The 26,974-nt window shown below is 32.5% G+C and overlaps 1 protein-coding gene across 5 annotated transcripts in view; it reads right to left on the reverse strand.

Moving 5' to 3' along the window:
• LOC106459073 (protein arginine methyltransferase NDUFAF7, mitochondrial-like) overlaps nt 1–26,974 on the reverse strand; it is a 60,073-nt gene that overhangs the window by 19,479 nt on the left and 13,620 nt on the right. For all 5 annotated transcript variants that reach the window (XM_022385474.1, XM_022385471.1, XM_022385472.1 and 2 more), the window contains exons 5-9: nt 26,793–26,903; nt 24,825–25,142; nt 19,399–19,515; nt 13,977–14,120; nt 10,903–11,008 (exon numbers count right to left, since the gene is read on the reverse strand). In XM_022385474.1, coding sequence (XP_022241182.1) covers nt 10,903–11,008; nt 13,977–14,120; nt 19,399–19,515; nt 24,825–25,142; nt 26,793–26,903 — 796 coding nt within the window. The remainder of the gene's footprint in view (nt 1–10,902; nt 11,009–13,976; nt 14,121–19,398; nt 19,516–24,824; nt 25,143–26,792; nt 26,904–26,974) is intronic.

Below are 26,974 nucleotides of genomic sequence, written 5' to 3' on the forward strand. Positions count from 1 at the left end.
AAGAAATCCATGGCTGTAATGCAAGTGAATCTTTACTTATATCCAAGAAAATGTAAAAAGTATATATTTACCTATTTGTCATAACCACAATATTCAATTAAAGTAATTTGAAAATGCAACAATCATATAATGATGTGATGATGATTACCCCAGTCATGCTTATTATTATACATACATATCTTACATTATAAGATACAATTACAAGTTTTGTAAAACATTTTACAAACATCTGACAATATAAAACTCGTGTAGAACATATTGAAGTAAAACTGGATTAACCTCAGACCTAATTTTCATTTCTAATGTGTCATGTGTGACTGACTAATCATACAGAATATTGAGCAGTATGAGGGCTTGAACCAGGCCAGAATGTAACTAATAAACCTATTCTAAACTTTACTATTAAATTAGTAGAGACAATATCGTTAGTTAAATGTACAGGTTCAATAAGTAAATACAGCTAGGCAATTTAATCAATTACCTACAAGCAGTGATTACATTGATTAGTGTTGTGTAAATTCTAATATTACAATTAAATTTATTGTTACAAAAATAATCAACTAATCAAAATTAGTGTTTCTCATTATTACTGTTTTTGTTTATTCCAACACCTGATTAATCAAAACTACAATAATCAACTAATCACAATTACAATTAAATCAATTGTTATAAAAATAACTAGGAAATTTAGGTTTCCAATTATTACTGTTTTCTGAAACTATCCAAGTAATTTAAATATTGCCATTTATTTGTTGTTGTTAAACACACACAGCTACATAAGTTATCTGCCACTGTCACTGATTTTGAGACTTTTGGCTATGGGGAAGGCAACTGGCTGACAGAGCCCACAGCCAACTCTCTGACTACTTTAGTGCTAAATAAAGTGTAAATTTACTGTTTTTCACATTATGTTATGTTCTAATTGCATAACAGTATTCTTTAATCCTGTATAAGCAGGCATGGATCTAGGGGAGGGTGTCTGGACTCCATATCCCCATTTTTCAGACATTAATAACTATATTATTTAATGTTGTATAAGTAGCTGTAGATCTAATGATATCTCGATCCCATTGCATTTTCTTCCAGAAATTATATTATTAAAAAACACAGCCCGATGTCCCTGCATTACCATATAACATCAAAAAGAAAATTATACGTGAGTATTTTTATTTGATTGGGCTATTAATTACCATAAAAGCTTTTCGAGATTTTCTAAAATGACACAGTTGGAGTGTTCTTAGCCAATAACTGATGATTTCTAAGCTAATACAAAAATATGAACATCAATTAAATATTTCCATGGTAAATTTTAGCATCTTGGCTTTTTCCAAACACTCGTCTATTTCTTGAAAATTCCTAAGGGTCTAGATAGAGAATACAACATTAAAAATATACATATACTATTCCTAATACTAATGTCTTTAGATAAAGAATACAGTGTTAAAAACATATGTACTATGCCTAATACTAATGTCTTTAGATAAAGAATACAGAGTTAAAAAATACATATACTACACCTAGTATTAATGTCTTATGAAAAGTATAATAGTAATCATTCTTTGCCAGATTGTAAAATGCATATATACTTTTTGTATCAAATGTTTATATAAATAATTTCGACTATTGCTGCATTTGTCGTATCACAACCAGCCTGAAGAGCTGTGAATTGAATGAAAAGTATTGTCAGCAATGGATATGACAAACTTAGTGTGATTCGAATATTACTATTATAAATTCATCTGGTTCTTGAGGAGTGTTAAAGGGACTAAATAGAGAATTTAGTGTTTTAAAAAAATGTAACAGGCCTAATACTAATGCCTTATGACAAGTATAATTGTTTTTAGTATTGCTGATATCTAAAACAAGTGAAAATGCAGTTGATACGACTGTAAAAGTAATGACATTTTAAAAACTTTTGAAACCAGGTATCCTGTTTATAAATAATCATAATTATTTAATTCTAATTTAAAAAATTAAAAATTGAAACGTTTGTTATTAGCTGTGTTTATTTTCATATCAATCACATTGCTAGAGATAAAGATATAAACTTTAAATTTACTGGATTATAACCTCACTGAGCTAATCATTTGCAGAATATATTAACATTAACTTTGTTTGACTACTTAGGTCATCAATTATGAATCAAAAATAATATATATTATAGTGAATATATATATATATATATATATTATTTCACATCTTTCGTGTGAAAAAAATCCTGAAAATTTGGTTATAATGTTACAGAGTAAACTTTTTAAAAATTAACATTGTAAAAATGAAACATTACATCAGCTAGTGTGGAGAAGTTAAACACTGTTACTTGTTAACACAATCATATCATAGGAGCAAACTTTCTAGTTTTTCTTAATCATTCCCTAATGGTTTGCAAACATTGTAATATAAAGTTATAACTATCAAAAGTTTTATTTTAAAAACAAATTGATGTTATTTTAATTTTTATGTTGTTTGACTTTAAACTTAGGCTACCTGAAGAATATCCAAAAATATATGTCCTTTGATTTTTGCCCAATAAATATACTGAGTTATGTGTATTTACTTCCCTTGGTTGTTTACAGTGTGTTTGATTAGCTTCATAGTTATAGATACAACACTTAAGGACAAGACATTGGTGTAAACATGATTATAAACACGTAAAATAATACTAAGTTTGGAAAAAGCGTAAACAGTGTTAATTATACTTGTCATACAATATTAGTATTAGGCCTATAATATTTCAAACACTATATTCTTTACTTAGGGATTTTCAAGAATTAAAAAAGTGTAAAGAATGTAGTGTTAAAGATATTATACATTCTAATGGCAAGTATAATGAATTATAATCATGCTTTGAAAAAGGCATTCACACAATAAAAATTGTTGTACACTGATAAGTAAATAAATCTTTTATAGATCCTAAATGTTAAACATTGCAACTGCATTGAATGTGTAATACATTTTCATGTAGAAAGTATAAGAGTCAAAAATAACTTAATTTTAAATTATTGTGCCTAAAATCTGAAGAAAGGGTTTCTTTTGGCTTTTCATATTTTTTGCCACTTAATAAAATCTTTTGAGATACAGATTTTAAAGTTAATTTTATATGTTAGTTATAACTATATTTCAACAATTTTAACTCAGAAATATTTTAGAATGAATATTTCTAACATTTATTTCGTACAATTCATGAATCAAACCAAAAGTTCACATTTTCATTTCTGCGAACAGTTTTAACTGTAAAGAAAACAACCCATTTATCGATTTAAAAAACTAAATTTCTGTTCCTCCCAAAGAATAACTTTATTTTTGCTAAGAACCTATGACCCACTGAAAATATATTATCCAGTTCTTGATTTTCAAGGTTTTGTGCGAGTCTTGGTTAAAATTTTGCTATGGCACCACATCAAGTGGTTTGATCATTTACTAATAAAACACAACTTTGAAAACTGTTATAAAGAAAGTTTAAGCATGATTGGATAGAACTAGAATTATACTATGACATCACAGTAGAGAAATACATCCGTTTAAGAGTGTTTGTTTTTTCATTTTTAAGGTTTTTGTGAATGTTCCTTTCATTTTGTGAAAATATCTGTGTGTTAAATCATATCTGTTTGAAAACTACAGAATTTTTTTCAATGAGAAGATATCATATAGTTATCATATGCTAGTTGATTAATCAAATGTGCTCAATTAATGAGCCTGATGATTGATTAACTAGCAGATAACACTAATAACACAGCTCTAAATAGAAATCATTCCATTTTGTACAACAATATACCATTTGTTACATCTACCTGTATTGAGCTGAGTATGGTTTCTTTGAGATTTATAAAATTCCTAAGATACAACTCTGAATGAAGCATGTTTTTTTAACAGAAATTTAACTGTGAATATGTGTAAACCAAGTAAATTCAAGTCTTCTTTATTTGGTCAGTATAATAATATACATTGCACCCTGACTTCATGATATAATATACTTACTACTGTAACACAATCAAATAAATTGTATTTATATGTGAAAAATAAACAAGATGTTTACTTTTTTTTACATGACACACCAAAGATATGCCTATCTATCATGCAGAGTATATACCTGTTTTTTTTAGAAATATTTGTTATGTATTACTAGCTCAATGCCTGCCATATGTCAATAAATGGTGATTAATTTTTCTTCTGAAAATTAAATCTAAGTAAATGTTTTATGAACATGTTTTCTAAAATTTAATTTTATTATAGTAACAATATATGTATAAAGAATGTTTACCCTTTTTTCTAGTATTTCACGAAAACATTTTTTGTGTATATTTGGTCATCTCCTGTAAATGGTTTTTGACTGGAAATTTGACTTGTTTTTGTTTGGAAATTTGTATTTCCGATAGGTACTTCCCTCCGCTCATAAGATTAGCTTTTCTCATTTTGTGCTGCCCTCTATAAGCAAACTTTTCCAGAAATGCATGCCACAAGCCTTCATCCTCCCTCTGTTGGAATCCACAGTTCCAACATGTCTCTCATGCAAATCATCAATAGGAGCAATAGGAGAGCACTACTATCACGTGACACAGGTTACTCCCTCTACGTCCCACTATCGAACATTACTTCGAAGTTTGGCAGAGATGCGAGCACCAGAAGATTGTGAGGAGGATGGGTGGAAAGAGTGAGAAGAGGCTCGAGGATGGAGAACTGAAGATAAAAACCGAGGTAATTTGTGATTGGGAGCGGTGGTAAAGACATAGATATGGGGCATACCCAGATGCAGACAGAGCCAGTGAAAAAAGGCAGGATGCGGGGACCATTCCATGGGATAAACTCGATCCAGTCTGGAAAGGCAATTGGCTAAGAGATTGAAAGCACCTGGTAGATGATACGTCATCAAACAAATGTGATGTGTGTGGGCCCAATAAAGAAGATCCATAGTGTGAAAACATAGGGATCTGGACCTGGTGCCACCTTGGTGATTTATATAAGCTACCATGGTAAAATTGTTGGAATGGATCATAACCAGCCAGTGGCTAGCAAGAGAAAGAAATTGATTCAAAGCCTGATGATCAGCCAGTAGTTCGAGAACATTGATGTGAAGAGAATTCTCCTCCATAGATCAATGACCCGAAATCTCCTGGTGATCCAACCAAGTCCCCCAGCCCTGAAGGGATGCAATCGTCAACAGATATAAACAACCACCAATGGAGATCATCTACAAGAGACATAGAAGTATCCAAAGGATCCCGAACGAGGTTCCATTGATCGTGAAGGATCCATTGAAGAAACCACATATGGGCCCTGCCCTGGGGTATGAGCGATTGAACTTTATGAGCTGTAAGTGAGGGAACAGACAGGGATTTCCAAATGGCCTGTCCCATAGAATGGAGCCAAAGAGGAGAAGGTTGGGCCCGACTGAAATGGGTGTTGAAGAAAACACCCAAATGGATAAGGTATTGGGTAGGACAAAGGAAAGACTTCTCTAAATTAACCAACCAGCCCACCCGCACAGCTTCGGCCAAGAGCTGATAAGTGTGACTGGCCGATTCATGTTCGGAATGAGCAGGAAAAAGCCAGTCCTTCATATAAACATGGAAGCACAACTCCCAGAGCATGAATATGTTGAAAAAAGGAGCAAACCACACAACAAAAGGTGCTAAGGCTAGGCCAAAAGGTAAGGCGCAAAACTGGTTCATGACCCCCTGATGGACAAAACGAAGATATGGACAATAACACTCCACCACAGGAATGTGTTGGTAAGTGTTGGAAATGTCCACCTTGGTCATCCAAAAACCTTGAGAAAATGCCCACAGAAGAGAAAGGTACGTCTCCATGGTAAAGCAAGGAGTGTGAATATACTAAATGAGAGGGGATATATCAATGACAGGATGCCAGTCCCCGGTCTTTTTTGGAATCATAAACAGGTGGGAGTAAAACCCTAGTGAACCTGGTGAATTGATTCAATAGCCTGTTGTTTGATGAAGTCCTGAACCGCCTCTGACAGATGCTGGCATGTTGAGTGATCCCAAGGAGAAGGAAAGGGAACACTGGATAATGGAGAAAGGGAGAGAAAGGGGATAATGAATCACTCTGAGAGCACTTTGTGAACCCAGACGTCAGCAAGAAAAGATCCACACAGATGAATGAAATTCAAGAGACTAGCCCCCACTGGGCCCAAACAGACCACATAGTCACTGGAACTGCTGTTGGCAGATCATGTGTTGTCGAGGAAATCGTTGAACCATGGGACTGCGGGAGGGTGGGACAGGAAGAGATTGTGAAGGGGAAGGTTGGGGGACAGGAATCAGTGCCGTGCTCAACCCCCTACCACAACAAACAAACTACCAAGTTAGTAAGGGTAGAATGTTGATTGGCAGAGGCCACCCACGACTACAAAAACTCAGGAACCGAGACAAACACATAATGCCACAAAAACGGTGCCATGCGGAGGTCCCTCTGATAAGGAGCCTGGAGACAGATCCACACCAAAACCATGTCACAGCCAAAAAGGTCCCAACAACAAATAAATCATGTTTGAAGCATGAGAGCCAAAGACGACAGACAAGCTAACATAGAAGTAAGGATAAAGAGGATTTCAGCAGAAAAACCCTCAGGGTTCCTGTTAAGAGCCTCTGACAGAAGGGGAAGGGAAGAAAGGTACCTTAACAGGGTCGTGAGAATGAGATGAAGGCAAAAAAATTGGGCTTGGTTAAGTTGGACAGGGTAATCTGGGTTCGCCCCCCAAACAGGTAGAATCAACCCCAACAACTGTTAGTCAAGAAAAGGAAAGACAGCTTGATGATAAGTAAGAGCAGACTGACCTGAAGTCCGTGGGGGACGAGGCATGCTAATACTCTCCCCCAGTTGAGAGCAAATAAGTCTGCGTGAACCCTAATATCGGGAGACAGTGGAAAGACTAAATAGGATCAGGAAGTTTCATGTAAGAGGGTAGGTTTAGGGTCATAGGAAACAGGTGTAAGAGACAAAACATCATATACCCGAGAGATAAAGTCTGAAAAGACCAATGACAGACAAGCTGGATCATCAGGTAGTGGACGGGAAGGTGTGGCAAACTCTAGGGGGAAATGTCGACAAATGATAAAAATCGTCATTAGCCTGGCCCTGAAAGGCACAGAAGGAGGTGGAGCAGAAGTAGATGAAAAAGCAACAATTTATTCCCCGACAGGTCGCCCATGCCTGTGGCTGAAATACGGCATCAGATTCTGGCGAAGTACCTGACTGTAACTTCGGAATTCATAAGCGCGAAACACGAGGAAGTAATGCTTTATTAAAATATTAACTCCACAACTATGAAGTGTTGTAAATAAAGTTATGAAAAATATAAAAACTGGAAAAAAATAAACGACTTCAAGATAACTGAGCAATGTAAAAAGAACATCTAAACTCGACAGCTGCCAAACGAGAAGTGAAAGGTCGGTAGTGGTGCGTAGAGGGAGTAAATATAAAAACTGGAAAGAAATAAACGACTTCAAGATAACTGAGCAATGTGAAAAGAACATCTAAACTCGACAGCTGCCAAACGAGAAGTGTAAGGTCGGTAGTGGGGCGTAGAGGTAGTAACCTGCATCACGTGATAGTAGTACTCTCCTGTTGTCGGAGAGGTGACGCATAATGATTTGCATGAGAGACTTTTGGAACTGTGGATTCCAACAGAGGGAGGATGAAGGCTTGTGGCATGCATTTCTTAAAAAGTTCACGTATAGAGGGCAGCACAAAACGAGAAAAGCTAGTCTTGTGAGTGGAGGGAGAGTACCTTATTGGAAATTTTTAATAACAATCGTTTTTAATTTTTTGACTAAATTTTTAAAAATCCCTTGCTGAAGGTGAAAAACATCAATAATAATGTATTGTATCACCATCTATTGGGTTGAAAAGATATTCAAGTTGTTTTTGATATATAGTCACTGGTATTTATAATGTAATATGATATTATCTATGATTTAATCTACAATTGTATTCATATTTTTCCTAACATTCAAAGAGCTTGTGGTAGATATGATAATAAATATATTCAAAGATAAATATAGTAATAAAAATAATAATATAAAATCCTGACTCGACTGGGATTTTAAAACAAGACTCCTACACAATAGTCAAGCATTATAACACCCACCCTTTGTAATCAAATTTTAACAAATAATTCAAATCCCTAATGTAAACTACAAAGTTATTGTGATTTTTCCTAATAATATAATATCTTGCTCTAAATCTGATAAATAAATAATTAAGAAAGTTACAGAAATTCCCCATTTCACTGGGATTTAAACTAGATGCTTCCACTTGAGAAAAACACTGAGCAAATCTAAATATTAACAACAGAGTCGAGCATTACAAACAGAAAGTGGCTTTTATGTATACAGATGACACGAGGCCTAAATATTTTTCAACTTGTATACAGGGGTGATGCTTTAATACCTTATGATTAATAATAAACAATAGTTAATTTACATAATTGAGTCTTACTACAGCTTTTATACATTTTAAAATATTGTACCACTGATATATGTGTAAAAGCAAGTTGGCTTAACTCCCTGGCCCTCTCTAGGACTGAGACTACTTTCCTACATATTGAACTGCTGCTATACTGAATATAGCTTATAATACATTATTAACTACATCTAACACTTTAGAGAACTTGATAATCTTTTAATATAGCACATGTCTACCACATTTCTTTTCTTTTTCAAATTCCTAGGGCAACTGAAACTCAACAGTAACATTCCAATATTTCTTTTTTTGACATAAGTTTGTAACCGTAATAGGTGAAAAAAAAAAGTAAATTAGTGCCTTGAGACCAACACTTTCACTCCTGAGCTGCAGGGTTCCAGCCCAAAGAATACAATTATCCACTCAGATCATTAAAATAATATTCTACTAATAATTAAATTACAAAATTTTTATACCTTCCACTATTGGTAGGGTTCAAATATTGTATCATATGGAATACTTTTATGTTGTTGCCTGTTGTAACACTCAGCAGAAAGATCTCATCAAACAAATTGGGATTACATGCAATATTCATGGTATATTCTTATTTAAGCTTCTGTGTTAATAGAAACACTAGGACCAACAAAATAATAAATATATAAGCAACTTCATACATAAGCAGTTTACAAAAAATGTGTTTAAAAGGTGGATGGTGTCTACAAGAAATTACAATAACAATCTAACAAACTCTCTTCATCAAGTTGATAATCTTATCATGTTTGTGTACTCAGTTGGAAAGCAAGAATACATTACATTTTAAGATTGCTGTATACTGTTATTATTTTAAGATATGAAACACAAATGTTCAGAAAACTGACAAATATATTTAATTATAATACATCTTATAAAACAAGAAAGTGCCAACTTAACTGTTAAAACAGTTCAGACAGAGAAAAAAATTATAAGGACAAATCAGTTTAGCAATACAATAGCTGTGAAACCATAACTTGGTTTGCTTTAACATCTATGAATGAGTAGCTAAACATGTAAGGGTTACAAACAAACTATATTTAGTTGTGAAACCATAACTCAGTTTATTGCTACACAGGAGTATAACTCATAAAAGTCTATATAATTCACATTATGAGTCAATGAAAGCATTTTATAACAACCATTACTGTAAGTACAAAAGCTGATAAACAAAAAACTCAGGGACTGGGGCTTGAAACCAGGACCTTTTGCTAACAAGGCAAATGCCTTATCCAAGAGTAATAGCTGTCTCTGTCTTTCTTCACTCATAAGACTTTTTAATTATGAGTATGAAACTTAATACTGCTTTATAGTAGAGATGGTTGATATGGGTATTAGAAAATTCTATTTAAAACACAAAACAAGTAACAATGTTTCAACCTCCTTGGGTCAAAATGTTGTTACTTGTTTTGAATAAAAGTTTCTGATACCCACATTAACCATCTCTACTATATATTTACTTCAAGTGAGCTCCTTGTCATCATGAATGATTCATACTACTTCGTACTGTTGTGATCAGACAATTATTGGGCTTATTTACCACCACCCAACCAAATCATAGGAGTATAACTAGACTCGTGTATAAATTTTTTATTATTATGAATCAATGAAACTATACTCTCTAAAAAATATTACTGTAAGAGAAAAACCCAATAAGTGAAAAGAAACTCCAAGACTAGGGATTAAACCTAGGACCTTGGGCTAACGGGGCCAACACTGGGTTTGCTTTAAGTTCTACAGATTTGTTTTAACTTGTAAAAATAATTTACTTAGGACTATAAAATACAATTTTATCTCATAACTTGGTTTTGGAGCAGATTATGACATCTCTATATGAATATAATACTTAATATTACATTTGATGCCCAAGAAATCATACACTTTTTTAGATTTATGAATATGAATTACCAGCACTTGTGTAATATTTAAAATCATAATAAATAATTAAAAATGTTTACTATTTACACAAACTTATTGAAGCCGTACAACTTCCACTTCAAAACAACACTCTACAAGTACTAGTTTCGACATGATCTACGTCATCTTCAGGAGTTACTTACAAGACATACCTTATACTTTTACCCTTTTTCACGTTGCTTCACATTATTTACATATTTCATTGGTCTATTTTTTATTTATTTATTTAATAATTATTTTAATATGTCTCACCATATATCAACATAGTGACTTGCTGGTCCCATTGTCTCTATTTAATATTTCATTATTTCTCTAATATTTAATGCTATAAGACTACGAGGTTAAACCAAAATTAATTAACTAATTTTAATTGTGTAAATAGTAAAAATTGTTTTTCATTATTTATTATAATTTTAAATCATACACTGTTAAACATATTATTATTCAAAATGTTTTGAAATATCTTCAATATTTAGAATGAGTTTCAACGCATCACCAAAGAAGTTAGACAATGTACATGTAACAATATCTCACCTCGTCCTTGAACTAACTTCTTTAGATATGAAAAATCTACATCTGCCGTTAGATCAGCTGTACCTGGTTCACACAGTGGGTCATGTAAAGCATGACGTCGAAAAGCCTGGAATCATAGTATAACTAAATGTCAAAATATGGTTTTAAAACATTCTTCTTATTTTATATGTACAACCTAAAGAACTTAAAACATGGTCTTCAAAACAGTCCTCTGACTTTGCATGTAAAACCTAAATAATTCAAAATATATTCTTCAATACAGTTCTTTTATTTCATGTACATTAACTGAACAATTCAAAATAGGGTCTTTAAATAGTCCTCTTGCTTCACATGTATAAACTGAACAATTCAAAATATGGTTATTAAAATAGTCCTCTTATTTCACATGTACAAGCAAAACAATTAAAAATATAATCTTCAAAACAATCCTTTTATTTCATGTATATTAACTGAACAATTCAAAATAGTCTTCAAAACAGTCCTTTTATTTCATGTATATTAACTGAACAATTCAAAATATGTTCTTTAAAATAGTCCTCTTACTTCACATGTACAACCTAAACAATTAAAAATATAATATTTAAAATGACCAGTGTCATTGACAATCGACAGCATGAAAAAAGAAGATTCAAGTAAGTATTTTATTTCTTGTTTTTCATGTTTATTCTTTCTTTATTATTATAAAAGTAACTAAAATGTAAAAATAGGGATCTTTTTAGGTTAGTTAAGGTTAGATTAGGTAAAATATATAATAATAATAATATATAAAAATGCTTCATGAGGCACGCATGCAACCAGCTCGTGGTAAACGTAATTCGATGGTGTAATGTGACCTACACATTCCCCAAATAATTATAATGGCATGAATAGTAGTTAGACACGGTTCAAAGGGCAATAAAACAATAAATGTTAATTATAAATAGATGTATATTGTTACGAGTTTAAAGCTAGTTAGAATAAACGAATTTAGTTTCATGTTACAATATGAAGTCATTCTAGCAAGATAAAAAGGATAATTTATATTTCTTTCGATTTTTTTTTGTGGTGGTTACGAGGTTGGTCAAATTGACCAACATTGTATAAAGTTAGGGTAGAGAAAATAACAGATAAAAATATAAAGTGTTAGTGAAAATAAACATTTGAAATGTATTTAGGAGGTTTTAGAGAATACACAAATCAAATTTGAGATTTTTGAGATGAAGAAAAGTATTTTTAATCTTAAAATGAAAATCACTTTGTACGTGGTCTATTCAAAACAAATACTTAATATATTCAGACAAATCGTTAGTAAAAATACTTCAATAAAAAACTAATTTTCTGTGTACAAAATACTTGTAATGTGTACTAAAAGTCTGCCAAATTTTGTGAAGATACACACACACACTGTATTAAAAGTTCTAGTATTAAAACTATATAGAAGTAAAGATGGTCCCATGGTCAGTCCCTGGGACTGACCCCATACTGAGTGAGATAAATGAAAAATAAAGAATAATCAAAATCATTTTAGCCTAATTTCAAGCACCAGCTCTTCCTCAGATTCACCACATTATTTAACTTAAATATTATTTGAATGACCCATCAGAATTTGTTTTTCAGCATAAAACAAAACAAAAGTATATAATAAAGAGCCTGAGAATGTTATTTGAAAACTATTTTGGAGCCTCACCACATCATTATAATCATTTGGTCATGCTTTACCTGATGGCCAGGTATGTTGACAATAGACCTACAGTGTAGTTTTCATTGCAAAAGGTTCCATCATAAGACTCTCATGTCAGAAGCATACCACTACTCCCCCAACAGTCCATCTAATCTACAAATAAAACAAACAATCTCCCAGTGCCCATTTCAACAGCTTAATCATGTATGGTTGCAAAATGGCTGTATTTGTTGACTTGACCAGTATGTCTTTGTATGGAATAGCATGAATACTCGTTTAATTCTCCAGTTGCTTGAAAGTATGTGAACACTGAATGGACATTTTACTTGTGACTTGTGTTGCTTTTACTGATGCAATCCTTCTTTGATTATGTTGCATAATGTTGTCTGAGACACATGGATGGCTTTTGTCACTAACCTTTGTATACTCAGATTTTCACCTGTTACAAGGTGCCACACTTAGCTTACCACAAATGAGATATGGTATGTTGCTGGTCTCTTTTTGGATGGTCCTGGTACCCTAAATTGATCCATATTTCTTTGTTTTCCAATGCCATTAAATAAAGGGATATCCCCATCTTTAAAATACTAGATTCATGACTTGAACACATCTTTATGATCTGAGTGTATAAATATTTTGTTTTGATAGGGCTGTTACATACCCTTCCTAAAAGTGATAAATTTTCAGAGACATCACTACCTATGAAAAGCCAAGCAATGTGAAAATATAGTTCTGATACATTATCTTCCTTCATATCGGCTGTAGTTGTCAGGAGACTTACTGATTTACAAACTTATAATTGCCTTAATATAATATAATCCCCCCCTCTCTATGAACACAATGTATTAAAATATTAGCTACACTTCTTAGAGATGGCAAAAGTTAGTTACAAATGTATTTTAATTCATTCATTCTAACTTTGACTGTAGTCAAACTCTATATCAATTTTGAAAGTTGGTAAAAACAACTCAAACTATGCAAAATACTTACTTTACTACACTACAGCATGCATCCCACAGGCTTCCCATCACAAGGAAATACGTATGCATCAACACTGATCTGCACTCACTTGTTTTATTATATTCAACATAATTTTTACTACTTGTGTATTAATGGAATAATAAACAAAGTCATGAAGGATGTCTACTGATTGCATCAGTAATTAAGAAGCACAAAACCTTAGCTTGCTAAGGAATTGCTGAAAATAAAAAAAAACTGCCAATTTTAATTTTGATGGATATTTTCTGTTTTAATACACATGAGATTTCTGGCTTTTTAAGGTAAATAAATTTTATTTTGTTTTGAGATGATGAAGGCCCATTTTTCTGTAATCCCTATATTATGGTCGCTAGTACTTTATAAAATAATAGTACTTGGTGTCTTTAATTTATAGATCTTGCACTAATTTTCTTACCCTAAATGTATCACCTTTGCTACCATCATGACCATAATCTACCACAAGTCCACAACCTCCTTCTTGTTCAAGTCGAATGGCAATATCCTGAACTAAAACTCCACTCTCTGGACTGACCTCTACACTACTTCGAGTTTCTTTAGGCTGTGACACAGAAATCAGATACTTATCTACATATATGTTTTTTATATCTAAAGAAAATCAGTATGCATTTCTACATTCATAAATTCAAATTGCTTGTTCCTAAACACAAAATATACACACAATTTTATTCAAATTAAGGGTATGTGACATGAAAATAAACTAGAATAATATATGCTTATACATATGAACCAATATGTGTACTGTTACAAAATGACATGTTATTAGGCTTGTACATTCATATTGATATTAGCATAACTACAAAAGTGTAGATTATCTGTGTCATTTTGAAACCTATAGTTTCTCATCTTCAGCACCATATGAGTATGTTCATTTCATGTATAATTATTGAATTACTTTCATTGAACAATGTTGTTAGAAATACCGACTTACTCCAATTTCAATTTCTGTTTGTAATTTAAAATCAGAGAGAAATTAGTAAGGTAAAGACTAATAATGCAATTTCTGAAAGATGTATAACACAAGAAACGTTAAAAACAAAGTGAGTTTACACCACCTACCTAGAATTCAGATTGAAAACACTGGCAAGTTTGTTGTACAATCTTCATGCAGTTCTGGTAATTTTCTATATTCAATAATCATTCAAATTTAATAAACTACATATTTTATATACAAGTACTGTTCCCAAAATAAACAAATGACATTAAGCACAGGAGTTAGGCAACTGCCCTCCCTACATTGTGCCCTAGTCAGCAAAATTTATCTCACCTATTCTTGTGCCGAGAGGTAATGTGAACATTGCATTCAAATGCAATGCAAAATATTCGTAAAGTAACAAATAGTTTTGTAAAGGGCTCTCAGCGTAATATTGGTTGTGGAGCCAATATCAGGACATTTTTATGCCTGCAATTTTATTTACTTTTCAAACAAAACATAGCACCTTCATGTCTAATTGTTACATTAAAGGTAAAGTGGTATGAGAATTGGTACATAGTGAATAAAGGGTATAACAAATTAAAAGGCCAAATTTTTACTTTTTTTGATAAACAAATGAAAAACCCTATAGTGAATTTAAGCTTATATTTTTCTTCTTTGAAATGATAACTGTATTTTCAATTATGTAAAAATCTGTATAGAGTAAATTTTTAATTTGCTGTGGTAAAATACCTCATAAGAATTAATCTATATAAAAAAACACACATACTAGTCTCCTATTTTTTTTAATAAATTTTAGTCATTAGATAAACTGTATGCTGATGTGTTCTAAATCTGTAGTTATATTTTCAGTAAAAAAAAGTGAAACAAACAAAGCTATAGACAACATTTGGTTTTGGTACATCCACAGCAATAATCAGAAAGGTGCCAATTTGTGGTAAAGCTTTATTTCTAAGTTAACTATACATTAGTTATATATATTCAAAGTCCTTGACCATCTTAATGAGCCCTGCTTTACAGAAAAAATCCTAAAATAATAGCTTTAGTAAATCTTTGGGCAATGAGAAAACTTGATGTACATTCTGCTCTTCATTTCCAAATACTGAGCATTCCAAAATATTCTTTCATATTTTAAAATATAATAATTAAATAACTAAAGAAATACAACCATGCAGTTTTCAGCAACTTGTAGCCCAACTCAAACAGTTTTTATTCACACTCAGTAGACTTCTACACATGCACCATTAGTGGCTCTCAGCAATCTTGCAAGGTTACCATTTTATGGGGTAACACTACTCACTGGAGTGAAAAAAAACATGAGAACAAAAAGAGTTTGAATTGGACAAAAAAGATATTGAAAACTATATAGTTGTATTTCTTTAGTTATATAATTATTTAATTTTAAAATTAGAAAGATAATTTTGAATCACCCTGTGTTATTATCAATGAAATGATTTTATTTTATAATACCGTAAGGTATTGCATACAGGCCCCCTAGCTAATTATTTTTCCAATATTTCATTATGAAAGTAAAGAAATATTAAAATAAAAGTTGAAATTCATAAAAATACATTCAATGTTTTGTCAAATTTTATATTACCAACACAAGAAAGAGTCAACAGGACATATATCTATTTGTAGTTTGGTAGATATACCGATATTTATTACAACTGTAAGTTTTATAGTTACTTACCTATATGTGGTAATTTTAGGATAAATCAGAGTAAACTGTCAATACCTACTTCGAACTATTCCCCAAAGACCCTTTCAACTTAAAGATTCTTGGAACTGCTTCTGCCGGGTTGTTTTCCACACCACCACACCTAAAATAACTTTTGTTTCCTTTTGTTGACGTGAAAGGGTGATGAGACAGCCAAGCCATGTCCACAAAATAATGCATATATAAAAGCAAACACGACATAAAAATAAAAACATATACCAAACTACAAACAGACAGTACATGAATATATGCAACATACATGTGTTTATATGTCCTGCCAACAGAATAAGAATTTTGTGTGCCTCAGAACTCTCCAATTTTACAAAATATAAGTCCAGCTTATCAGAATAAAAGGTCTTACAGGTTATTTGAAGAAGGTGCAGATTTTAAAGGTTGGGCTACCTGAAAAATAGTTTCTACAGGTTTTAAAGGTTTCTTAAAGGGTCTGTGCATACGTAAAGAAATACGTAAAAGAAATTCAGTTATCAAATATAAGCATTTTATTGCTAAGTCTTTATGAGCAAATTAAGCAGCTTAATTCTTTTAATAATCAAAAGTTATTATTTTCCTATACTGAAAATATATTTCCTATAGGAACTTACTTCCTCACATATTCTTGTACAGTGCTACCCTCTATATGCAAAAAAAACTTTCATATGCCACAAGCCTTGAACTCCCATGTACACCATGATTAATGTGGTTCAACTGCATCTTACATGTAAATCGTCATGCAACAACCCTCCATTAATAGGAGTGCGACACACCCTCCTGATGCATATGACTCCCTCTATTCAATTCTACCAAATTATAACTTTGAGATTAAGCAGAAAAGGAAGCACTGGTTTGCAATGGGGAGGAAGGGTGGGAAATGTCTGAAAGGAGGTAAGTACCTATCATAAATATGTTTTCAGTATAGCAAAATAATAATTTTCGATACAGTACATTACCTCCTCTCACATGTATAATTAGAATTTCACATTGAACTGTGTGAGAGGGATAGAAAGAAGTATCCTTCCAAAGCTTCCGAAAGAACACCTCAAAAGTGTGAACCCTGTTTCGAGAAGAACACATGCGGGAGACCGCACCACTTTTGTACCAGGTATACTCTGCATCCAGTGTGAAAAGAGGTGTCGCAATCACGGAAGGAAAATGAGAGGAGCACAACCAAGGAAGGAAGAGAAAACTGGGTGGGTTGGAATCTAAACCACAGAATACTGGAAACTCAATCCTGTAGAAGAAAGACTGTAGAAGAACCATCTACAGATAGGAATGTGAGGAAGATTAAAATGGATGCACCAAAAACAATCCGGATCACTTTTTCAAGGACCTGATAAATGCCAGGCATGAAGACGGAGGGTAGGAAGGACTGGTGATCAAGGTTGACAGCAGTGATGGAGTGAGAGGCAAAGGAGAGGTAGTTTGGAGCTGAAGGAGACAAGGAAACCAAGGTTGTGCTGGCCAGTAAAGAGCAATCAGAAGGACCTAACATCGAGTGACAGGATAATTGAAATCCCCCTGAGAAGTATGGGAGGATAAGCATAAGGGTATCGGTTGGTCTAATTCTAGCTGAGAGCATCAACAGCAAGGGCCTGAGGATGAGGAACCTGAGATCAAAAAAGAGGTAACTTGATATTGAGGAAAGAAAATGGCAAATGCATCCAGATGAGGAATACACAACTGACTGCATAGCTACTGGAAAACAAACCTGAGGGTTGAGAGACCACTCCGTGGGATAAACTTTGTCTGGTCTGGAAAGGAGATCTGCCACGAGGTTGAAAGCACCAGGAACATGACATGCAAGAAGACATATCCCCAGCATGTGGGCCAAAAAAAAAAAAGGAGTTCCAAGGTTCAACCACAAAGGGAATGAGTGCTCCCTTGGTGATTGTTATAAGCCACCACTGTAGAATTTTCTGATTGGATCATGACAAGTCAATTGTGTACAAAAGGAAGAAAGTGATCCAAAGTACATTGTACTACCAGAAGCTCCAAGATGTTGATATGGTAAGACCTCTGCCAAAGACCATTGTTAGGAAGCCTCCTGCCAATCGACCCACGTCCCCCAACCATGGAGAGAAGAATCTGTAAATAGATGCAAATCTGTACAAAGTGGATAGTTTAATACATGAACACCACCATGTTCTGCTGAAGGCTAAAGTTTCTCTGCCCACTATTGGCTGAATATGCCTATTGACATATGTTGTGATAAATAACAGTGCTAAAGGACAAGAAAGGATAATAAATTATTAAAATAAATTACATATGAAAATGTAAAAACATGCAAAAAAAGATGTTTTAAGATTATTTAACGAAATATTAAAAGGTATGTATATTTTTCCTATGACTTAATTTTAAACATTTCATTGTAATGTACTATAGACTATAGTATAAGTTGACAATAACAGCTACAGTTAGTAACATCATAAAGTGAAAAAAATATACATAATCATTTAATTTTAATTTATAAAGAACTTTGATACTCACTTCAGAGGTTCTAGGGGTTATGCAAATGAAATTTGAAACCTCTAAGTAGGAAAAAAGTATTTTGTTATACTCACATTGTTTTGTTGATTACCTGAGAGGCTACTTAGATACACTCCTATAAACTTAAGAATTAAAGCCAAAAATTCTTCTGTCTAGGTTCTCTGACCTGAAGCTTGGGTTAGTATGCTGGAAGAAAATCCTAAGTGGTGACATGAACTCCGGAATTCATCATAAATTGTGAAGAATTCAAAAAAAAAGGAAAGAACAACAAACAGAGGTATGTTGTCAGGTCAAAACTACAAAAAACAATTTGTAGTGAAATATTGTTATGAAATCACTACTTTATGGAAATTTGAAAGAAAAACACTTGAAGAGAGCACAATCGAAAAATGTATGCACTAGATCACTGCCAAATTAGAAGTGATAGTTCGGAAAAATTAAATAGACGAAGTCACATGCATCAGGAGGGTGTGTCACACTCCTATTGGTGGAGGCTTGTCGCATGATGATTTACATGCAAAATACAGTTGAACCACATTAATTGTGGGGTATGTGAGAGTTCAAGGGCAGCACTGAACAAGTAATTTACCTTATCAGAAAATGATGTAAAGTATTATCTATAGAAACATTACTGACAGTGCAACAAAAAGAGAATAAAAAAATAATTAAAAAATCACTTACATCAACAAAAAATTTGCTTGCTGGAGTAGGTCCTCTGGACAGCACATATCTCAGATGGTGGGGACCCACATTATCATCAATGTCAATCAGTATCTCTCGCCATCCCTCATGCGTTTTCTGTAATAAAAACAAAAACTATTTTAATACGTGCTTTTGGTCTGAATAAAATTACAAAAACTGACCATGCTGATGTTACTGAAAGTTGTCTGACCAACCGTTTTTATTGTATTGTACCAGAAATGCCAACCCTAATTAGTCTAAATTAGGAATGCTAGCCTACAAAAATTGGAATCTGAGCAAAACAAATAGAAATGATCTACTTTCATTACTTGCTTTTCTGCTATTTGTACAAAATATGTTTTTCACTTATTCTATATGATTTAATGCACAGCCAATCAGCAGTATAATCAGACTTACGTTTCTTCAACAACCATGCTTAGTAAGAGTTACATATTGGGACACCATTTGTAACTCTTATGAGTGACTCTTTTTGAATTTATTCTTTGATTTACTTCATGGGTATCATTTAGCTATTAACCTTTCAACCACGAGTACCCCTTTAAACACTTTTCTGCGAAAGTCACCGTGTTACATTAAAAATTTAATTAAACACCTTTATTATCAATTTAGGTGAATTAAATTAACATTATAATGTATGTTATGATTCGAAGTTTTATGCTATCTAAGTTTTAAGTCCTTCATTTCAAAATAAACCTTTAAAAAAGTACTTAAAACTTCAGATGTATTGTCACGTGACCAACAAGTTATGAATATTCTCTACTTTGGCACCCTGTATCTTCAATAATACAATGGTAGTGTGTAGTGTAGATGTATGTCTAAAACTATAAGATGCTTACATAATCTTTTGACTTGTATATTTCAAAGTTCTCTAAATAAATACTGTTGAAACAAGTAATTTTTCAACTCATAAATGTCCTTCCCCAGTCGAGGTGATAAAAATTACATTAGCCCCAAGCAAAAAGGGTTAATCATACCTGATATTTGATCTTTTGTAGTTTTTTGTGTTGATTTTATATTATAGATGTGACAAAATTAGGCCAGAGTTCCGAATCAGGATGCAATTTCTTCTTCTACTTTAAGTGTTGTGTTGGATTTGTTTCTTATTTCCACCTTTATGTTCTGGGTATTGTTTAGCTCTATGCATATGGGATGGGCCCTTTCATGTACGTTGACCTTTCACAGTGTTACATTCAAAGTTTAATTCATTAACTTTATTTCAAGGTATGCCAATAAACTTGTCACAAAAATGTAATTTATAACTCACATTTTTAAATTATACAAGTTTTAACTTTTTAAAAGAAACATATAAAAAACTCTCAATCTTCATTTTTCTGTGTCACATAACACATCTGAGATCAAAAGACTTCACTTAAGAATTTTATAATATCAAAAATGGGTTTCTGCAGTTTCCAATGAAATGAAAGCACAAATTATAAATACTTACAAGACAAAATCTTAAATTTGCACCTCCTAGATTTCTTAATTTACCAAAATAATCAATACATTTGTCAAACCTACCAAAGAAGAAGCCATCACCTCTCTTTCCAAATTTTGAGACTGTTTGCTAATGAACTTTACATGGCTGATGGACATTATTTTTTGGACATCTACATTTGTGAGATTTCAATCATGCTTAAGGACAAACAGTGGCTAGTACAAAAACAGAAAGTACTACAAATCATTGTTATTTATTTATCATATTTTTAACAAAAATTTTTATCTTAAAATAAAACACCTGAAATTTCACAAGCTTCAGCTAAGCAATGTGCAAGTCATGTTTCACTGTACTGTCACGTACTTTTACGTTAGGTTTGCTGGAAACAGCCAATGGCATTTACTGTGATTTATTGCTTAGTAGACAAGAGGATTACTGCTCCAGTGGGTACAAAGTACTGGAATAAGACCATATAACAGAAATGAAAAGGTTAACAGTTGAAACTGTTAAGATGAATAATTTGGAACTTCCTGATCAATACTAAATTCAGACCAGAAGAAAGAATGGTATTACTTATTTTATATGTTTCAACTGTGCATTGATGATATCTTTATAGACCTTAAAGTCAAGTATTCTGTTAATATAGAAAATAAGAGATAGAATATAAAATTTTACAAAAAAAAACAACAAAAAACATTTGATATTCATTTAGAAACTTCTAGAGATTATGAAAATGAAATATGAAAACTGTAAAATGACAAGAAGTACTTTTATCTTAACATGAACATCACCATTCAGTGAAGTTTCACTCAAACTAACTTGGTAAACCAAGTCTCTCACAGAGTTAAGTAGGAAACTTACCTGTAATTTATTTGTTCTTCTTTGCCATGTGCTTTTTCAGATACACTTTTTTCTACATTGCTTTAATTTAACATAACAAAGTTTAAAGACAACAAGGGACCTATTGGTCCATCAAGGTCATCCAATCCATTAAACTAAACTTTAAAAAAATAAAACACTCATACCAGCCCTTAGTAGTGTGTAGTGCTTTAGTAATCAAAAAATGTTTTAGCTGAAGATGGCTCCTACCCTTCCAAAATTTTTCCCCGTAGTTCTACTATTCTCACCATTATGTACAAAAAACAAGACGAATCATCAATGCTATCAATTCTCTTAACAATCTGTGTACTTTTTAATGTAAGAAGCCCATGACTGAACACTATATTCCAAATATGGCCTAATCAGCAACCTATAAAATGAAATTAAAGCCTTCTTAGACCTGTTGTCAATATATCTTTGGGATAAACCTAAAATCACATTTGCTTTACCACTAGCAACAGCACACTACTTTGATGGCTTAAGAAACTGATTATTCAGAACACCAGGATCCTCTTTTTTTCATAACACTGTTAAGGTTATGCCCATCAAAATTATACTTATAATTAATAATTCACTCAGATTACCTTGCATTTATTACAATTATAAGACATCTGATATTTAGTCACCAACTCACTAAGTAGTCCAAATCCTTTTGTAAAGCATCAGCATTCTTTTCACAGCCAACACCACTTAAGACATTAATATCACCAACAAATTTAAGTAATTTATTCACAATTCTTTCACCTATATCAGTGATGTAAATAAAAAAAAAAGCAAGGGTCCTAATACTGGGCCCTGAGTACCCAACTTGTGACATTAATCCAGTTTGAATGAACTCCTTTATAACAACCTCTGCTTTCTTCCATTCTTTTGTGATGCCCCTTGTCAAATGCTTTCTGAAAATCCATATACATGAAATTCACACCATCACCTGACCTACATAACCAGTAACTTCAAAGAATCTCAAAAATAAGTAAGGCATGAGTTTCCCCTACTGAAACATCTTGACTTTTAAACAAAATTTCAAACTTTGTTAAATGACTATGCAAAGCATCTTTTATCAGACTTGCAAAAACTCTTCCCACCACTGATGTAAAACTAATAGGACTATAATTGCTAGGACAATTTTTATCCCATGTCTTGAAAAGAAGAGCAACATTAGCCAACTTCCAATCCTCTTGTACCTGCCCACTATTCAAGAATTAAGAACAAAATAGTAGCAAATGGTTTACACATCCAATAATAAGGCTCCTGGGCCAGAAACTTCTACAGGGATTTTGAATATGATTAAACTTTCAAAACCCATGGGGAAGTTTCTGACTTAGGTGCCTTATTATTCTTTAAATTTCCCAATTTTTTAATCAACCAACTGATCAGAGTGAGTAGTGCTTAAATCTTAATTAGTAAAAAAAGGAAAAATAAATAATTTAATAATCCAGCTATCTCATAATAATCAGAAATGGACCTTTAGGAATGATCCTAAAAGGCTCTACTCCCATCCTAACATTTTGTTTACCCTTAATATATTTAAAGAAATCATTTGTGTTAATTTTGACATTTTCAGCCAACCTTTTTTTCATATACCCTTTTCGATTTTCTAACTTCCCATTTGACAAACCCTCTTAATCTTCCACAATCCTCTAAGCCTCCCATCATATAATGCTTTTCTTTCATTTTATTCTTTATACCCTTTGTGAGCCAACTTGGTTTTTACTTGCAGCCATCTTTGTTTTTTACTGTGAGTAATATGTCTCCCTTGAATATTAAATATTTATTTTAAAAAATTTTCACATTTGATCAGTATTTCCAATTAATTCTGTTGTCCAATTCACAACAGGCAATTTTTGTTGCATCTCTTCCAAAAATTGCTTTTTTAAAAGATGTATCAAATTCTCATTATTAATGGTCTTCATATGCAATAATATATCAAACTTAATTGAGCAATGATCTTTTGAACCCAATCTCTATTATCTCAGCCATTTTGATATTATAAGTTAACAATAAATCTAAAATAGTACTATTCCTAGTAGGTTTCCTAATCAATTTGTGAAGAAAACCATCATGAAAGGTTTCTAAACTCCTATCAACCTCATGGTTTGATTTTGATATTTTAATCTGTATGCCTTAAATTAAAAACTCCCATAATTATGTCCTTAACAACTGAAATCTTAATTACACTGCACAGTTTCTCAATGATTTCATCAGTTTGATCTGTTTGTCTTTCTCTCTGTTAACAGAAACCCAAATGGATTCAATCACCTTGCTATTATCTTTGACATCCTCAACTTCAAAAGGATGTAACTCACATTTGACATATACAGCTACTCCTCTCTCTTTTATTAGTACTCTATTAAATAGCCTATAATCCTGTATTTCAAATAAATTTCTGTCCTCAAAAATGTCTACATTTTATCAGGTTTCAGTTATTCCCATTACATCAAAATTTCCCATTCTGACTAGTGTTCTAAAGTCACCTATTTTACTTTTTATACTTCTAATGTTAAAGTAGTAACTATCTAGTCTGCCCTTAAAACTGCTTCTATACTTTGTTCCTACACTAAACTTTTCTCTACTTCTTACTTTTTCTGCGCTTAGTGGATCCTGGCTCTCACCACTGTATAGTCCTGGTTTAAAGCTGTCCGTAGTTTAATCAATAGCCCTTACAAACAAACTAACACCTATCCCATTTAAATGTAAACCATTCATTCATTCTTGATCTTTTTTATCACTAACAGTTACTGGCAATTTCTGATGAAACTAATATGGCTGTTCCAACTTCTGAATTGGCTACTTATCAATATGATTTGGGATTGGCCAACATAGTATACAGCATTATAAAAGCATTTAATTACAGGTAGAAAAGTACAAATACTTAAATGATTACAAACTCAATGGTGTTATTGTTTCATTTCACCCACCCCATAAAAAATACCCAATCACGTTATAACAAATTGAAAAACTAAAAAAAAAGAAAAAAAAGGGAATTTATAGGCTATGGTCATAACGGTATAATCTAGAGTTAAACATTAGAATTACTGTGCCAAAATCAAAATGACTTGCATCTCTGCTGTACTAGTAACTTACAACTAACCTGAAATTTATGAACTGGAAGGGCATCAAAGAATTCATGGGCAATGAAGCAAGAGAATCCATGGGGAACATCCTCAAGATGGCGATACCAAGAGACAGGAACACCATGTTTTGTAATGTTGTGCTTATAGAAATTTTCTTCACTTTCTGGACTAGTGTGTAGATGGAGATGTCGATGTCTATCTTCAGCTTCTAATACATCTTTGACAACACTGACTGTGCCACATAGTTTTAACTCTTGCAGCTGACTTAAATGGGGACTTACCTCCACCAGATGAAGTGACACCACTTCTCGTGAATCACTAAATTGTGAAAAAACCTAAACCAAAAACATCACCAAATTCAAGTATATACTTATTTTAAGTATTTATCCAAGTATTTAACACAGATGAAATAGCATCACACAGAAGTTAAATGTAAACTGAAGTATTTTTAAACTTTAATACAGAGAGGCTTTAAAATAAGAACTGCAACTAATTAATTAATTTTGCATAACTGGACCAAAATAACAAACAAATTTAGATAAAAAAAACAAACTAAATCACATATAACTCAAATCACACAGAATAAAAATGTAAAAAATAACCCTTCCTCAAAAGAATGTCTTAGTATAGAGGCTGAAACATTGTCTGGATTTGACAGATTGTTTAGGCTGAGTATTCATGATGAAACTTTGTAGAATGGACAGCAACTGCCTGAAGACGAAAGGCAGAAGACTTTCAAAACATCATCCTCTACACTTGTGTCTCTACAACAGGCAGTTGTCATCCATTTTACAAAGTTTCATCATTATCTCTTTTTCTTTCAACAGACAGTTGCAGTCCATTCAAGTTAAATGTGTAACCAAGTGCAGCCAGGGAGCAATGGAACTGCTTTAAGTCGCAACAGATTAGAAATCCAAAGGAAAACCTTAGCATTTTTGTTGGGGAGGGGGATAATATGCTGAACATGCCTTTTACTGTACCCACCATTGTTCTTAATCTTCAAAAGGTTTCTAAGTTTAGTGATCAACAGAAAGTTCAGTAGTTAATAATCATTTCAGTACTGGTAAGTGCCACAAATTTTGTCTTTTTTTTTCCTAGTTAGTGGACTCAGACAGTGTTGAAACAGTGGGGACTAGATACATGTATAACTTGTTATCAGGTCAAGATATAAATGTTTATGGTAATCTATAAACATGAGTGGAATATATAACTTCAAAAATATTATCATATTCTATTCCTTCACAATAACAGAAATCTGAAAATAGCAAATATTCACATTTGAAATATTAGTTTGATACACATACACCACTTTAAACATGTTGTAACCCTATCTAATATACTATATTTTAATTTATATATTGCATGTGATTTGAAATGTCTTCAAATGCAGACGTGTAGGAGGTAAATTAAAAGTGTGTGTGTGGGGGGGGGGGATTACATTTTATGCATTCTTCTGTTTCCTGAGAGTAATTTTCCAAATTTTGATGCATTTTTACTGGAACAGATCAAAAATTAGCTCCCCCTCCATTGTCTAAACCAATAAAGTGCAATGATATTTATAAAAAGTTATTTTTTGATAAAAATTTTACACAGTAATTCAACAGTTAACTAGAAATACCTAATATAATATTGAACGTCATAAAACCAAGCTGATATGTAAAATAAAAAGTACTGACCTCACCACTGATTAGCTCTAAATAAACAAAACAGTAGTGTTAGCTAAAACAACATCCGGTAGGCCATCAATTATACCTGATTTTGGGAAAGCAAATTACCTCAATATACCTTTATATATTTATTATAAAACTTTAGAAACTACTGGAACTACAGGTTTAGATGTATACAGTTCTTAGTGGCTAAGAATTCTATTATTTTTATTATACACAGTATCATACAAAAAGAGTCACAAACATAAACTTCTTTACAAGGACAGACCAAAATATTAACACTTTTATAGAATTAACTCATAAAAATGATATTCTTACCCTAAGCATATCATCAGAGAGTGTTCCTCTTCCAGGCCCAAGCTCAACCACATATAGTGGTTTAGGTTTACCTACTTTAGTCCACTCATTTAGGAACCATTTAGCAATTAGCTGCAATGACACTAAAATAATTTAATATGAATTCCCCACTTACTTTCTACAAAAAATCACAACCATCCGAT

This window comes from Limulus polyphemus, unplaced genomic scaffold (genome assembly GCF_000517525.1).
Source record: "Limulus polyphemus unplaced genomic scaffold, Limulus_polyphemus-2.1.2 Scaffold554, whole genome shotgun sequence".
In the NCBI taxonomy this organism is placed as follows: Eukaryota; Metazoa; Arthropoda; class Merostomata; order Xiphosura; family Limulidae; genus Limulus; species Limulus polyphemus.